Here is a 15,407-nt window from a genome sequence, read left to right as displayed (position 1 = left end):
TATTTAATTTTCATTTTATTTGTCTCACAAAAATAATAAGTAGTTTTGTATTTTGAGTTTGCTATCAAACATTACCACACCTTGTGTAAGAATGTTCATTGACATTTAAAATTCTTCATTTTGGCATATATAGTTTAGAAAGAAAATCTGGAAAAGCACACTGTTGCCTGGTAGTGAGAGCAGCTTTTATTTAACTACTTAATAGTCTGTTCATGCTAAGTAGATGGAGCTTAGTACAATAATTGTCTGAATCCACAAAGCACTTTATGTAAGGGCAACTATACTCCGTATATAGAACCAATTGCAAGACTTTTTATGTCTGTCAGATTGGTTTACTTGTTTTACCAGACTCTGACTTAGTTTGTCTCAACTAAATGTTTTTATTTCATATCGGTTAAAAATAAGCTCATCTTATTGGACAAAAAGGGGACATATGACATTCTTTATTCTTCAGTAATAAATTCCATCGGTCATTAACAGAACAAAAAGGCCCGGAAAACCAGACGTTAACAGACTTTTACATAATAATGACTGGTGGGGCGTGGTTTCTCTGTTTGAGTGACGTTTTGTAATAAAACGCAATCCTGATTCAGACATGTTTACAGTTAACAGTTAGGAAAAATGGAAGACACATACTTTAATGGCCGCTTTGCTACTTATAAAATTAAAGTAAACTGTATTTTGTATTTCGTATACTGAAACATTGCACAACTGAATGGCAGACTTATAGTTATTTAAAACTATGACCGGTCATCTCTCTTTCCTATAGAAGTCGTACATTATCTTGAGGTTACTTTCAACAATTTGAATTTATGAATTCTTATTAAAACATGGTTTCTCAATGAAATAAACATAATAGTTATTGAAAAACTGGTCATTAGCTTGATATATGGAACAGGACAGTCCATTGGCACGGTCATTATCACTGTCTAAGTCAATACCACTGTCCTGTGGGCAGTCCATATATCACGATAATAACCAGTTTTTCAATAACTGGGACAAGATCCCTAATGCGCCTTGAAATGAGGAACTCAAAAGTCACGTGTAAACAAAAATTCTCTGTGTAGTGATATTTGACACTTTTCTATGATAAACAAGTGACTGAGCTTAACCATTTGAGTTAATTTAGAAAGTAGGGGAACACAGAATAAATGTGTAAAATCTATGGAGCTATTAAATGTGTTCAAAGTATTAAATTTTCAAAGAACTTTTTGTGTTAAAAATGGGATTATTTACCATGAGGAGCCGCATCACAAAAAGTAATCTCACTTCGTACCCCGAAAATTTAACCACATATGTCAAAATGTCTCAGCTTCGAAACGAGCCATCACACATATCCAAGTTAACGATATGGACTGAGCAACAGAAGAAAACGTTACCATTACGGCCTATGGAAAAACTAATGCGCATCTGTACCCAACTGTTATGTAATTAATGACCATAGATCAGGTTTGAATTCTGGTGGCATCACTTTTACCTTTCTAGAGTTATACCCCTTTTCATGTGGAAAAAGTTGCTGAATTTTGAGTTTCTGTTCTCTTCTCTGAATAAACTTGTTTTACCTTTCTAGAGTTATACCCCTTTTCATGTGGAAAAAGTTGCTGAATTTTGAGTTTCTGTTCTCTTTCTGAATAAAAATGAAAATGGAAATGGGCAAAGTGTCAAAAAGACAACATCCGAAGACCACCATTTGGTCTTCAACGCAGCCAGAAAAGGCTGAAGTTTGCCTCCACAAAATATGATGAAATTTGTATACAATGCTGATTTCCCCAAAACTCAGATCAAGTACAAATTTGGGTAGCTTCATTTTGACCATAATTGAGTTATGTTCCTAAATAACGTTATATGCAATCACGGACATCATCTGTGTCCAATGGACATACTTCCAATTTATTTTTGATACTAAATAAGTAATAGATTAACTATATTTGGTCTAGATGCTGATTGTAAGGCATTCATGTCTACCTGAAAGAGTTCTCGGACAACTCAGTTTTGTGATACATTTTGTATATTGGTCTTCCAGATACTATCAGAAATACTAGGTCAACACTATTTTGTATAGACTGATGGAAAGGTGTACTGTACATTGCTGATAAGCAGTTAAAAAACACAGTAAACAATAATTTTTTTGTCTATAGTTTTGTTAACTTCTTTGCCCGCAGCAAACACTAACACTGAAAAGTGAGTAACAAAATGGTAAATCAAAGCTTAATCTTTTAAATGCACAGAATTGTTTCAGCTCTTTATGATAGGGAATCACATGGCAATAATGTGTAGCTTGTCCACAATTTAACAGTAGTTACAAATTCCTTCCATTGATAAGTGCAGCTATGTGTTTAATAGAAAAGTAAGCAACTATAAATGTATCATCAAATCAACCATGTTTTTATGTTGTACTGTTACACCACTGTCTCAGGTTAGGGGAAGAGTTGAGATCCCGCTAACATGTTAAACCCTGCCCCATGTTACATTTATGTTTTTCGATAATTTATTATGTACATAAATAAGGCCGTTCATTTTCTTGTTTTACATGTCATTTTCGTGCCTTTTATAGCTGACTATGCGGTATGAGTACGGTGACCAAAAGTTGTTAATTTCTGTGTCATTTGGTTTCTTGTGGAGAGTTGTCTCATTGGCAACCATACCACATCTTCTTTTTTATATTCATGCAAGAACCTGACAATATTTGTGATGACAGGACATCTTGATTTAAGTTTTGATAGTCTGTTAGTGAAGTTTTGTCATCTCATCAGTCCATTATTTATGACTGAATGTTGACCTGAGACTACATGTTTTTTGGGGTTTGTTTGGTTGTAGTCTCTCTAAAGTATACCTCAGTCTCTTGTTTTATGTTTTGTGTGTGAAAGCAATGACTTGTATAAATGTCAGGCTTTTTTTGTGTGTGTGAAAGCAATGAGTTGTATACATGTCAGGCTTATTTTATTTTTTGTGGGTGAAAGCAATGACTTGTAGTCATGTACGGCTTCTTTATTTTTGTGTGTGTGAAAGCAATGACTTGTATGATAAGGCAATTAAAGAAAGAAAACAAACATTAAAAATAGAATACCATTTAATAGACTCATAATCCTCCAATAAAAATCAAATAGGTCATAATCTGATGTGCTCTTCTATGATGTGTTTCAGCAGTTATCACTAATATTATAAAGTAAATGACCAAACTAGCAATCAAATCAAGTACAATTACTCAATGTTCATCAGATATTTCTCTGCCAAACACCAAGTGAACACTGGTACCATGATTATTCAATTCAAAATTTAATTTAATTTTAATTGATTTTGCTGTCAAAACTAAATGTTAGATTTTACATATCTTTTTCGCACCACAATTTTTGACAGAAATTGCAATACTGTATATCTTGAGCATAATAATTTATAACTAATATTGCACTTCTTTAAGCAAGATTAATATAAAATATGAAAATTAAAGAGGTCAACCATACAAACTTTTGATTTCTGCCTGTTTGGACATTTACTTTATATCTAATTGTAGCACCTAATTTTATAAGGTAAAGGGTGAACAATCTATGTGGTATTCCGAGGAAAATGGTATTTCCCATCATATATAAATATAGATATCTTGCATAATTTTAAAAATAAAATATTTAACAGATAGTTTTAAAATAAATTTATACAAAGGGTTTAAGAGAGGTAAAGAACAAACGATATGTGTATCACATTAAAACAAAAATAGCTTTGACACATTTAAATAGCATTTACATAACTTTCTTTATACATATGTTTACATACAAACAAAGATATATTATATATTAACTTTTAATGGTTTGTTTAAAAATTAACATATAAATCTTAACTCATACACTGGAATTCTTATCAATGAAAACAAGCAAATCCTTTCCCTTCAATTAAGAAAAATCTATCTTAGTAAGGGGAGATAAATCAAAATTATTTGACAAAAGACCCGACTTTGGTTAGAATCATTAAATAGATTTTAAAAAAATCCAGCTTTTCATAAACAAAACAAAGAAAATTCATGATTCCTTCAACAAAACAATGAAAAATTATATATTTAAAAACAAACCAAACAAATAACAGTCAAGTATAGGTGAATTAACCCAATGAAAGTATTGTGGATTCATTGATATTCATGGAATACATCTTAAAGATTTTTTGTCTTTTAATACTAGTTTCATAAGATAACTCAAATTTCCCTCAATTTTCTCTTTTTCAATTACTCAATTTTGTGTAAACAAATCACAGAACTATGTGACGAAACAACAAAATGATGTATCAGTGAAACAGTTACTTTTTCATATTTTACATACAGTATTTACGAAAATGAATAGATACATATTGACCGACATAATGACATATTTCCTTCATCCCAACATAACAAAATACTATCCAGAGCATGGTAAGACAGTTTTTTCCTGTTCTTCAATCTTCATGAATTTATGTAGTTTGTGTCTGGTAACAGACTAAATACATAAAATGCACATCAAGGTGGAATTAAATAATTAATGTGGTGGCTACACAACTTATACTATTGAAGACACTGATCTGTAATTCTGTATGTTGATTGTTCTGAAAAAAAAGAAAAGAGATTAAGAGATGAGCATTTTGAAAAAGACGTAATGTTAACATCCAAAAGTATTTATGTCAGATCCTACAAATTTTCAATTTGAAGATAACAAGAATGTTTTTCATCAATTAAGGAGCTTGTTGAGTAAGCTATAGAAAGATAACTTAGTATGTGATTTTATTGTTGTGTCCATGAGACAACTACCCTGTAAAAACAAACAAGGGAAAACAGATACCACACAATTTTTTTCAAAAACTTGGAAAACTTTGTTATTTGGGCATTTTCAGACTATTTATGGTAATAAGTATTTTTGAAAGAATATATTGCACTGAGCATTGAAAAGCTTAAAAGTCTTCATTTAAAAACATTAATAACTTATTATTCATTTACAAAACAATGAAGTTATTTACTACTGTGCAACGTTCTTGAAGATGAAAATAATTGGTTGAAAATAAGAACTGAATAAAATTTGTTGTCCATGCAAGAAAAGTTATATACATGTATAGTTTTGTTTACTTACCTCATAACATTTTGATCCACTATAGAGACAGAAGGTGTAGTTTTTGGACCTTGTGATGGGACAAATATTTTTCCACTCTTGTTGACAACATTGACTGGACGATGTATTTTCATCTTATAAGGATCAGCTGAGTGTGATGGGTAAGGATCAAATGTTCCAGCTTTACATCCAGCAGGCTACAAAAACATGTATATATTTAGAAAAAAATAAACTCATGTAAAAGAAGATATTGTTTAAGTGCATGAAAAAAAATACCTTTACATCCCACTTGACTATCAAATATGTAGTGGTCTCAACCCATTTGTGGTCAGACAACTTTATAATTTTTTTTCAAGATGAATAAAAATTAAGTGTTTATTTTAATACAAACATATTTTTATTTCAACATGTCTTCTGGTTATTGGTCAAAATTAAATCATAACATTAAATATCTTGCCTTTTTACCATTAAAAAACTATTAATGATATAATGCTGCATCTGTACAAAATTGATATACAATATACTTTCTAATCTTTTAGGCAGAAAAAACCTGAACATTAAATTCTAACTAGGTATACAAATTCTTGAATAAACCAAATAGATTTTTTAAACTAGAATTTTGCAGTTTGAGGCAGACAATAAATTGTTCTTCTATACAAAAATATGTTTTATATGGGTTTAATGAAAACCAATTACTCCACTTAGATGTTGTTTATTGTTAGTGTACACATTTAATGTGAAAACTTTGAAATAACCAATATTGTTTATTATTAGTGTACAGTTTAAAGGTGGTACCCAACACTTTCACTAAAATTAATTTGGCTCGTTTAATTTTCATAAAATTTTTTCAAAATGTTTACTTTGACCCTTTAAAAAAAAAAAAAAAATTAAATTTTTGAACCAACCGTTTTGTCAGAAAAATTACACTGGTTATATAGCAATTTGACAAACATCAATTTTGATCATTGAGAAGCTTAATATTCCTTTTACAACACAACGTAATTAAAATGTTAAGCTGACTTTACAGAGTTATCTCCCTGTAGTGTTAGGTACCACCTTAATGTGAAAACTTTCAAATAACCCCTTTGGGTGCTATAAACAGTTTCGTACTAAAAACTAGGGGTATTTCCCCAGTGAGATTTACATACTGATGGAATTCCCTGCTATTTATATACCACTAAATGAAAAAGTTGATTGTTTTTTATGTTCAATGTGAAAAACATATATTGAAGTTCAATTAAAATGCCACTTTTGTCAAGATTTAAAAAAAAAAAATGTTTTTGTGACTTCCTACTATATGGGAGGCAACTCCATAAACAGCTGATTTTCACCTGTTGCAAAAAGCACTTTGATTTGTCAGGTAAGATAGCTCCTTTCGGAGCAGGCGAACGTAGGCTGAAACTACATTTTCTTAAATCAGCCGGATAAGCTCTTCGAAATGCATATTATAAGAAATCTCAAATATATGCACAGGTTACTGATCCGTGTGTCCAAAGGTGGTCTGTTTTTAAGGTTTTTTTAGGGGGAAAATGCCTAATTTCCAGCTGATAACTTGTACCAATTTGCATGTTTAAACAAGAGATGTTGGATTTTTTTTTATTTATTCAGAAAGTTCATAGAATTATCTTTCCATTGATGTATAGATATCTATATAACTATGAATATCTGACTTCTGCATGATGGGTCCACTATTACATGCCCTGTTACAGAATGACGTCACGTAAAAAACTGTTGATTGCACCCTTTACTTACTCTCTTTCCAGGATTACTTGGTTTGAATTTTGGACCATCCAATTTCTTTGTAATAGATGCTGATCCTTTTCTGGACATTGGTTTGTCTGTGTGATATGGATTGGAATCAAAGTAAGATTTAGGATGCATATTCAGTTTAAATGAATCTCCTTTCAATGCAGCTTTATGTGCAGCAAGTTCTTTCTGTAAAAATGTAAAGCACAAAAAAAATGTTAATCAATCAAAAACACTTTAGAAAACTATGCATATCTCTAATACTTTGGATTCATTATTATTCGTTGGATTTCGTGTGTATATTAATATTAAATATCCACGCACATGCAAGTTTTCCTTAACACACATGAAAATAAATGAATCCACAGTATCATTCAAGTTCAATCTATCATTTAAACTTTTTTATATGTAAAAATAAGAACATAGTTTCAATGTCTTCTGTCATCTTTCATCAATATCTTTAATTGTGAAGTGCACAACTTTATTTTTTAATCAAAGATTCTGTAAAATTTCATTGAAATCCCAATGATATGCTTATCTCCTTTTATAGACAGGAAATGTTGGAAACCTCATAAATAATTTGTATTTTATCAAAAATAAAAGGTGGACATCAGAAGTATTCAAGAAATAACCAATAACAGTTTCAATGAAATCCACTTTACTTAAATCTGTATTTATATATATGATCCATATTAAAATAAGGGTAATTTATGTACACCCCAAAACAATTCAAAGAGCAATTATGAAAATCTTTTCACAAATTCTACAAATAGATTACAATAAAAAACAAGAATGCACATATTATTGTGCTAAGCATATTAGACCTGTAATTAAAAGTATCAGAAAAAGGAATAAGGTATTTAAAAGATCCAAAAAGCACTCACACTTAGCATACATGTAGGAGGATGAGGTTGAAAAGGTTTAAAAGCAAAACAGTTTAGGGCACATGTTGTATTTTCAGATCAATTACAAATTTATAAAATAAGGATATGCAGTATGATTGTGAATGAGACAGATACCCCAAGTTGAAATGAAGTGGATACAAGCAACTTTGTAGACTTCTATACAGCCTTCAACAATGAGAAAACCCATACTGAATTGTTGGCTATATAAGCCCTTGGCGTAAAAATCGGAAACAATTCAATTGGGCAAACTAACAACATATTATTTCATAAAAACAAAAACAAACGAAATTATGGTGTTTTTTTTTCTCTCTCACAAAACTAAGGCAATACACCAGAAGTAAATTGTGATTGAAATTTTTGTTTACTAAAATATTAATATTGAACCTCTTGTTTAGAACAAGAGAAAAAGTTATTTTGTCTGAGCTCATTAAGGGAACTATATTAATCAAACTATCTGATATACCAGTACTAAAATTAATTTGCATAATGTGAATTATGAAACAATAGGTTTGTAATTAATTACTTAAATATAATAGATTTTCCCTACTTAGTTATTATATTCAATTATTCATAATCTCAAAAACAATAAAAATACATTTAACACGTATATACATGTACATAAGCTCAGGGTAGAATCAATGCATGCATGATCACAGTACAGTCTCGATAATTTTTTTTCAGGTTTAAAAAGTTAAGAAATTACAAATGTTCAGTACATCCTTCAGAGAATAACATGAACAAATATTACCTTAGTTATTTCCCTTGCTCTGCTATAGGAATCACCTTGGTACTTAGGATAATCTCCAAGAGTTATGCCAACATAGCTAGAAAACACACACAGTATCAACAGCAAAAGCAAAAGCAGTTAAAAGAATTATTGTTAAATAAAAAGTGATAATAGAAATATCATGTTTTCAGCCACATAAGATCGTAGTACTTTATTCATAGACATTTTATCTTTATTCTACTGTTGAATTTATCAGCTGCAAGTTTAAAAACAAAATTATATTATGTTTTCCAAAAAGAAAAGGAAAAGGAGAACAAGAAATAGGCTGAAACATGACATTTCTATTAATTACAGGCATCATTATATGTTTTAGTCAAAGACACACAAGATGTGACAATAAATTAGAGTGATTTTGCACCAAACAAATGATCAAATTTGAAATTCAACTTTAGATTATATGAATGAAATTTATTCAAAAAAAAAAGCATTTGTTTGGTATATATTTTCTCACAACAAAAGACATATATGTCACACAAGGAAAGCACATGGGTAAGATGACAATCAACACAACATGTAGGATTGTTAGCAAGTAAGTGTTACAATGTGATTGTAACAAACCTTTGTAATATCCTTATGTACTTCATAAGGCTCATTTTGATATTTTGGATATTGCCCAAGTGTTACACCAAGATACCTGAAATTTTATCAAACATGCCAATTGTATTTCATTGATTTCAGAATAATTACAACAAGTTAAAATTATCCATGATTTTTTTTGCCTATTGAATTTGTTGTACACCCTATGTTGACTTCTTCATATCTATGTTTTTTTGTGTTAATACGCTCCTGTCACCTTATTGTTTACCCCATATTTTCTTTTATTCTTCTCATCATGTTGTATGTCACAAATATTCATAAGATATGAAAATCATTTTAAAGCACCATTAATTAATAATACACTATGTCAACATGTAAATATAATTGAATAAAATTATTATTTATCCTTCACCTTAATAATTCTTGTAAGTATGATTGATTAATGCTTCATTTACTTGAATCACCTTTTTTCGCACTTGGATAAACTATTTGGATAATAGCTATTTCAATGTCCAGATAAAGTAATTAGATTATAGCTACCTTGTACATGTATTTCAATGTCCAGTGGGAAATATTACATGCATTATTATTTAAAAAAATGATTAATGGCAAATGTAATAATGTTCTGATACAGGTTTCACTTGGCAAGAAAGTTATAAAATGTAAATAAATGAGAACTCAATAAACATTGGTGCACACATTTCTATTTTTTATTAACAACAAAGTCATCAAATAATTTCTTACCCAAATCCTGTTCCCCTCTTTCCTGGATTTGTCATAAAGTTCTTTCCTGAAGTTTTATGTGGTTTTCCTGGTTTAGCCTGCGGACTCAGTGCACCAATTGGACCACTTAATGTACCATAATGACTTCCTAATCCAGACCTAAAATTATAACCAAACATTTAATTATTACTTGGATTAAAAGCATATAAAATGCAATATGGAATATGTAAATAATTTGTTTTAATTGTCTAAATCGCCTCTATATGGCTTTTCTGCTATTTAGTGACAATCCCTTTGAAACAGAACCATAAGGATTTGAATTACGTGTAGATGAAATAGGTTCGTTACATTACAATTGCTTTATATGCAGCTGACAAATTTTCCCCACTATATTTATAACCTTTTACCTAATCACAGTTATAGGAATTTTGCTAAAATCCTAGACTGTTAAATAATGTTTTTAAAAATGAAGGATATAAAATTGATCAATCAAATAGCTATACCTCGTGACCAGTGTAGCATATTTATTCAAACATATTCAGGACAATCACATACATGTATTATGAAATGAATTTAAACTGTATCTGAGTCAGCAATTTACGAATTTGAAACTGTCTCAGTGAATCATATATGAGACACATGTTGTATTGTTGTGAGGAATCAAATGTGTGTCACAGATTAAAAGACATCATAGTACTGTCCATTTATTGAATATTTGAATTATTTTTCCAAGGCAACTAAAACTATTTTTACTTCTAAAATCCCTTGTATAATTAGGTTTTGAAATTAAAGTACATACATTTTCTTTTCACCACTACTTGGTAAAAATGCACTTTTAACTATATTTTTCTGAGCTTCTCTAAGTCTGTGCTGCCGTCGTAGTTTGATTGGATCCGAATATCCTTCTGATTCAAAAACTCTACCAAATTTATCTGTAAAATATCCTGCTTGTAATGCTGATCTATCCTTACTCCCTCCAGGCAACATCTGTTTGCCTTTTTGTGAAGCGTCATTGAATGCCACTACAAACAAAAGATGAAAAAGGTAAAATATGTAAGAAAGGAAGATTATTTTTAATACAGATTATATAGAACTACTGATTTTTTAATTTTATATTTAAGTTCACTTTTCAGAATTTAATATACATGTACAAACAAATCTTTTTTTGACGTTATTAACTACAGTTGTTTTTCTTATTGTAATTCAAATGTCCATTAGGCCACAAAAAGATGATTTCAAATTGTTCAGAACTATCATATGAAAAAGATGTATTGATGGATTGGTGTTTAATGTTTGGTTCAGTACATACATTGTAATGTGTTATTTCATGGCTGTCAGTTTTTATTGGAGAAGCCAAAGTGCTGGCCCCAGAGAAAAATACTTTCGGTAGAAATACATGCTATCCAAGTCAATTAAGATTGAAGTCAAGCACACCTGCCACTTTAAGAAGATATATTATAAATCTTTATAGCCTCCCTTAGGAGAAATAGTGACAATAAGAAGCTGTTGCAAATGACAGCTATTTAAACATGTTTACAGCCAATTTTCTTTTGCATGTAAAACTTTGGTTTGCTTGCTTGCTTTATTTGTAAATTGTACAATAGTAATTGGTATAACGTCCAATCAAATTTAAATATAATATATACAAATTACAAGTTAAAATATGCCTATATATATATTGTTTGAAGATGTCAATTTTAATTACAATAGATATAAGAAGATGTGATATGAGTGCCAATCAGACAACTCTCTCCATCCAAGTCACAATTTATAAAAGTGAACCCTTATAGGTCAAAGTACGGTCTTCAACATGGAGCCGTGGATATAAAGGGCCCCAAAAATTACTAGTGTGAAACCATTCAAACAGGAAAGCTTGAATTAATGTTTATACAAACAGAGCAAGCAAGCCTACCAAAGTTTAACTCTACAAGCATTAGGAAGTAATTTAAGCTGTAAACACATCAATCATTTTCAGTGTTACTTTACTAAACATCTAACAGGGGGATATCAACACAAACTAGACAGACGACAAACGCATATTTAGACCAGACTGTTGCAAAGACATAGAATAGAAGATCAGAAGACTCATGTTAAAATGAGCATGGCTGTTATTGACTAGAAAAGAACTTAGAGCCTAGACATCACAAAGGTTCTTGTAAAATTTTGATGTCAATATAAAAACATCTGACACTACAAAGGAATTTAAGTGATTGATGTATAATATCAATAGTTCAGGTATTGGCAAGTGTTGCAGATTCCCAAATAGCGGTCAATGAGGGTATAAATGCCCTTTACTGTCAGGCGTCAACAGTGATTTTTATCTATAGTTAGCTTTAATTGGTTAGAATTTTACCTTGATTTATTAAAATATCCATATAGTATTAGATTCAACACATTATCCATACCTTGACTTGTCAGGGATGTCAAATTATTATTGTTACTGTTATTGTCCGGAAAACAAATAACCTGATTCATCAAAATTAAGGTACAATGTACTCCCATTATGTCATGACCTTTGTCTATTAGTGCCAATGAGACAACTCTCCATCCAAGTAACAATTGATAAAAGTAAACCATTATACATGTAGATCAAGGTACAGCCTTCAACATGGAGCCTTGGCTCACACTGAACAGCAAGCTAAAAAGGGCCCCAAAAATTTGTAGTGTAAAACTATTCAAAAGGAAAACCAACGGTCTAATCAGTAATTTATATTAAAACGAGAAATACCCAGATTAAGGGAACTTTTTTGTTTAATTTTATTATATAGTTTTCAACAACAAAAAATGTGAGTAAGGTACCAGTGAGAAGAAAATGTGCTTTTATGTGGGACTTCAACCTTTAATCTTTGTCGTGATGACAGAGTAATCTCTCTTGTAAAATTATTAATCACAAATGTAGTTACTCCTTTGTACTTTTATATTGAAGGTGGCGCTTTAAAAATATTAAAGAATCAATGTACGAAGTGAAAAAAATAAAAAAATTGTTAATTAGGTAATTGAAATGACATGAAAAATTTAAATATAATAATATTTTAAAGAAATTTGTATCAAATTATCCACTAAAACGGTTTGTTTCCTCTATGTACTCCGCTAATAGTTGAGTGATATTTTCTGCATTTGGCAAATTGATTGTTAATAAATTGTCTAAATCTGTTGGAATTTGTTCTGTTATAAAGTAGATTTGATGAAATAATTTGTCTCTGGCATCTGAATACAGATCACATTCAAAAAGGTAGTGTTGTACATTTTCTTTTTGTTTGCAGTGATCACTGGTTTCCGAGTTGATGTGCTGGTTTATTATAAATTGGTATGCATTTAATTTAGAATAACCTGTTCGTAAACTGTTGATTATGTTGTACATTTTTTTTGACACAAGTCTTTTTTTTACTTTATTTTTAACTTCAGGATGAAATCTGAAATAATGACGTCCAGCATTACTGTTTTCCCATCTGCGTTGCCATTTTTTTGTAACTGAATTTCTAGCTGCTTTTTTTACATCTTATAACTTAAGACAAATAAATTTATGAAGAAGAAGTGTCAAGAGGGACGATAGCTGTGGAACCGTAGACCTAGGGACACCTGCAGATAAGAACAGTACTTGTAACAATATCATACCTTGACCGGCTGATTTGTATTTGTCTCCAATTGTGACATATCCCATTTCCTGGAACAGACCAATTCTGTCCATATCATTCTTCTTATCTCCCATCTTGATTCTGTGTGTATATGTCTAAACTAAAAAAAAAAGTCTCTCGCACTGCACTTCACGAAGCTTTCCTCTATTGTTATCCTGTGGTTTCAATAGAATTGACTTTGATAGCAGCCAAATGTTAGCTGAAAGTATTTTACAATCGTGCAATCTTATTCAGAAGCGATTCTGATAATTTTTGTGCATCAATACTGCTTGTTTAATGCACGATAATTCCAATTTTTCCCTAAACAGGAGAATTATCTTCCATTGTGTGAACAATTGCTATGGAGATTTCCGCTAGGGACTGCGGCGGATATCCGGTTGATTAAAGGGAGATCATTCCCGCCATTATTTATTGTAGCAACTTTGTGTACTTTCGTTTTGCCTTTTTTAGTATCATAGATGATTAAACTGTAGAAAGATATCCGTAATTCTATGTAAGCTCTAAGGTATAGTTTTCATTACCCACTCACCAATTAAAATGGACTGTTATTTCATATGGGATATCTGATCATGACAGATCATAACAATTTTATTAACATGCTGAAATAGTCATTTTATAGTCTTTTGACAGTTTTGTCATGTTTGTCAGTACTATACATTTGTACAGTGTAATTCAAACAAATACCATGTGTCAGAACATAATTTAGTTTATTGTAATAACTATTTTTTCATTCTATTATTATAACATACATGTTGCTGTATACCCCACAAGGACTCTGAACAGCAAATAACTTATTTGATACTTTCAAAATAGTCATTCTAATTAGCTAAAATAGACTACTTTCGTTTTCCATGCATTTCCGTAAAAAAACTCTGGTTTTAGTGAACATCATTCGTGTGTTCTAGGGCATCATCACTTCCGTTCAAACGATGAGTGAGTGGTAGGAAAACCATAATGCTATATTCATGATACTGCAAGAATTATTCGTCAAATTAAATTCTCATAATTGACAATCAGCACTGCTGTCATTATGGAATTGTGATTAAGTACTTACAAAACAAACATTATTTCTAGTTTATCCTGCTCAACTAGACGCTTGATGAACGTCAATAGTGCAGGGATACAGGCTATCCCCTCGATCTGGTAAATGATGTCATAAAGGCGTGCATAATTGATGATTTTTTTCCGGTGAAGGATGAACTCGAAAGTGGTCTATTCCAGTGTAGTCCAGCAGCATATTTTTTTAGGTCTTATGATATCAAGGGTCCGGAAATGGTCATATATGCCAGACATGACCGATTTGGAAACTAAAAAGTCCTAAGTCATTTATTGGGATTTAGGTCAAATTTTATTTTTCAACAGAAATAATTTCGGTCATTTCGTTGAGATTGAGTTTTAAATCGCCATTTTAAACATATTTATGATTTGTTATCGATTTTATGTAATTAAACTGACACTCCAGTAAAGTGTTATAATCCTGAGGGCCCTCCTAATAGCTATATTAATGCCTCGGGGAGCTATTGGCTAATGATCGCTAATCTCTTTACCTGTATTTTTAATTCACACCTGGCTATTAATCACAAGCTCCGAACTAATATTATAAAGAAATTAAAATTCAATCAATATTATTCATTATTTAATTACTTTTCAGCTAAGACAATTGTCAATTATGATTTAAAATTAAATTAAAACTTGATTTAATTTATGTAGAAAAAAGATTTTTTTTCACTACTAAACACACGTGCTTTGTTTACTATGATACGCATGCCTAAAATTCTCTTCCGCAGATTTGACACCAAGTCGTAAATTTAAAATGATTTCTTGCTAAATAAAGCAAGTGCAACTATTTTCATTAATATTCTTACACTATTAAAGGTAAAATGTAAAAAAAACGATGTTTTCCTGTGAATTTGATAAACAAAACTAATCCTGGGAATAAGTCCGGAATTGTTCGTTTTAGTATTGTCGCATTACATCTGGTTTGAATTTCGACTTCAGAATCGAAAGAAACATA

At 30.6% G+C, this 15,407-nt stretch overlaps 2 protein-coding genes across 4 annotated transcripts in view; one reads left to right on the top strand and one right to left on the bottom strand.

The window, feature by feature from the left end:
- Positions 1-3,052: 3,052 nt before the first annotated feature.
- On the bottom strand, positions 3,053-13,780 carry LOC139487937 (cilia-and flagella-associated protein 96-like). Of its 2 annotated transcripts, none has more exons than XM_071273179.1 (7): positions 13,374-13,780; positions 10,558-10,780; positions 9,780-9,917; positions 8,460-8,535; positions 6,813-6,995; positions 5,082-5,257; positions 3,053-4,563 (listed from the first exon to the last, which is right to left on the bottom strand). In XM_071273179.1, exons 1-7 carry the CDS (start codon positions 13,465-13,467, stop codon positions 4,518-4,520), a joined length of 936 nt encoding a protein of 311 aa, XP_071129280.1. In that variant the 5' UTR covers positions 13,468-13,780; the 3' UTR covers positions 3,053-4,517. The 2 variants fall into 2 exon arrangements, with proteins under 2 accessions (XP_071129280.1, XP_071129282.1); XM_071273181.1 differs by lacking the exon at positions 8,460-8,535 and adding an exon at positions 9,057-9,132 and having other exon boundaries at positions 13,374-13,764.
- Positions 13,780-15,407, top strand: part of LOC139487936 (double-strand break repair protein MRE11-like) — a 41,638-nt gene continuing 40,010 nt past the window's right edge. Inside the window, exon 1 of one of the 2 annotated variants that reach the window (XM_071273177.1) lies at positions 13,780-13,886. The gene's annotated coding sequence lies outside the window, so the exon portion shown is untranslated. Of the gene's footprint in view, positions 13,899-15,407 lie in introns of both variants that reach the window. The other variant, XM_071273178.1, reaches the window with a different exon arrangement.

Source organism: Mytilus edulis, chromosome 9, assembly GCF_963676685.1.
Source record: "Mytilus edulis chromosome 9, xbMytEdul2.2, whole genome shotgun sequence".
Lineage (NCBI taxonomy): Eukaryota > Metazoa > Mollusca > Bivalvia > Mytilida > Mytilidae > Mytilus > Mytilus edulis.
Note: the sequence above shows the minus strand (reverse complement) of the source record. Positions and strands in the feature narration are given on the sequence as shown.

Coding starts and splice junctions, on each gene's coding strand:
- LOC139487937 (XM_071273179.1), bottom strand. CDS start 13,467: ATGGGAGATAAGAAGAATGATATGGACAGAATTGGTCTGTTCCAGGAA. Junction 9,918..10,557: donor AGTAGTGGTGAAAAGAAAAT/GTATGTACTTTA, acceptor TTATAATTTTAG/GTCTGGATTAGGAAGTCATT. Junction 6,996..8,459: donor GAGCAAGGGAAATAACTAAG/GTAATATTTGTT, acceptor ACATTTTTACAG/AAAGAACTTGCTGCACATAA.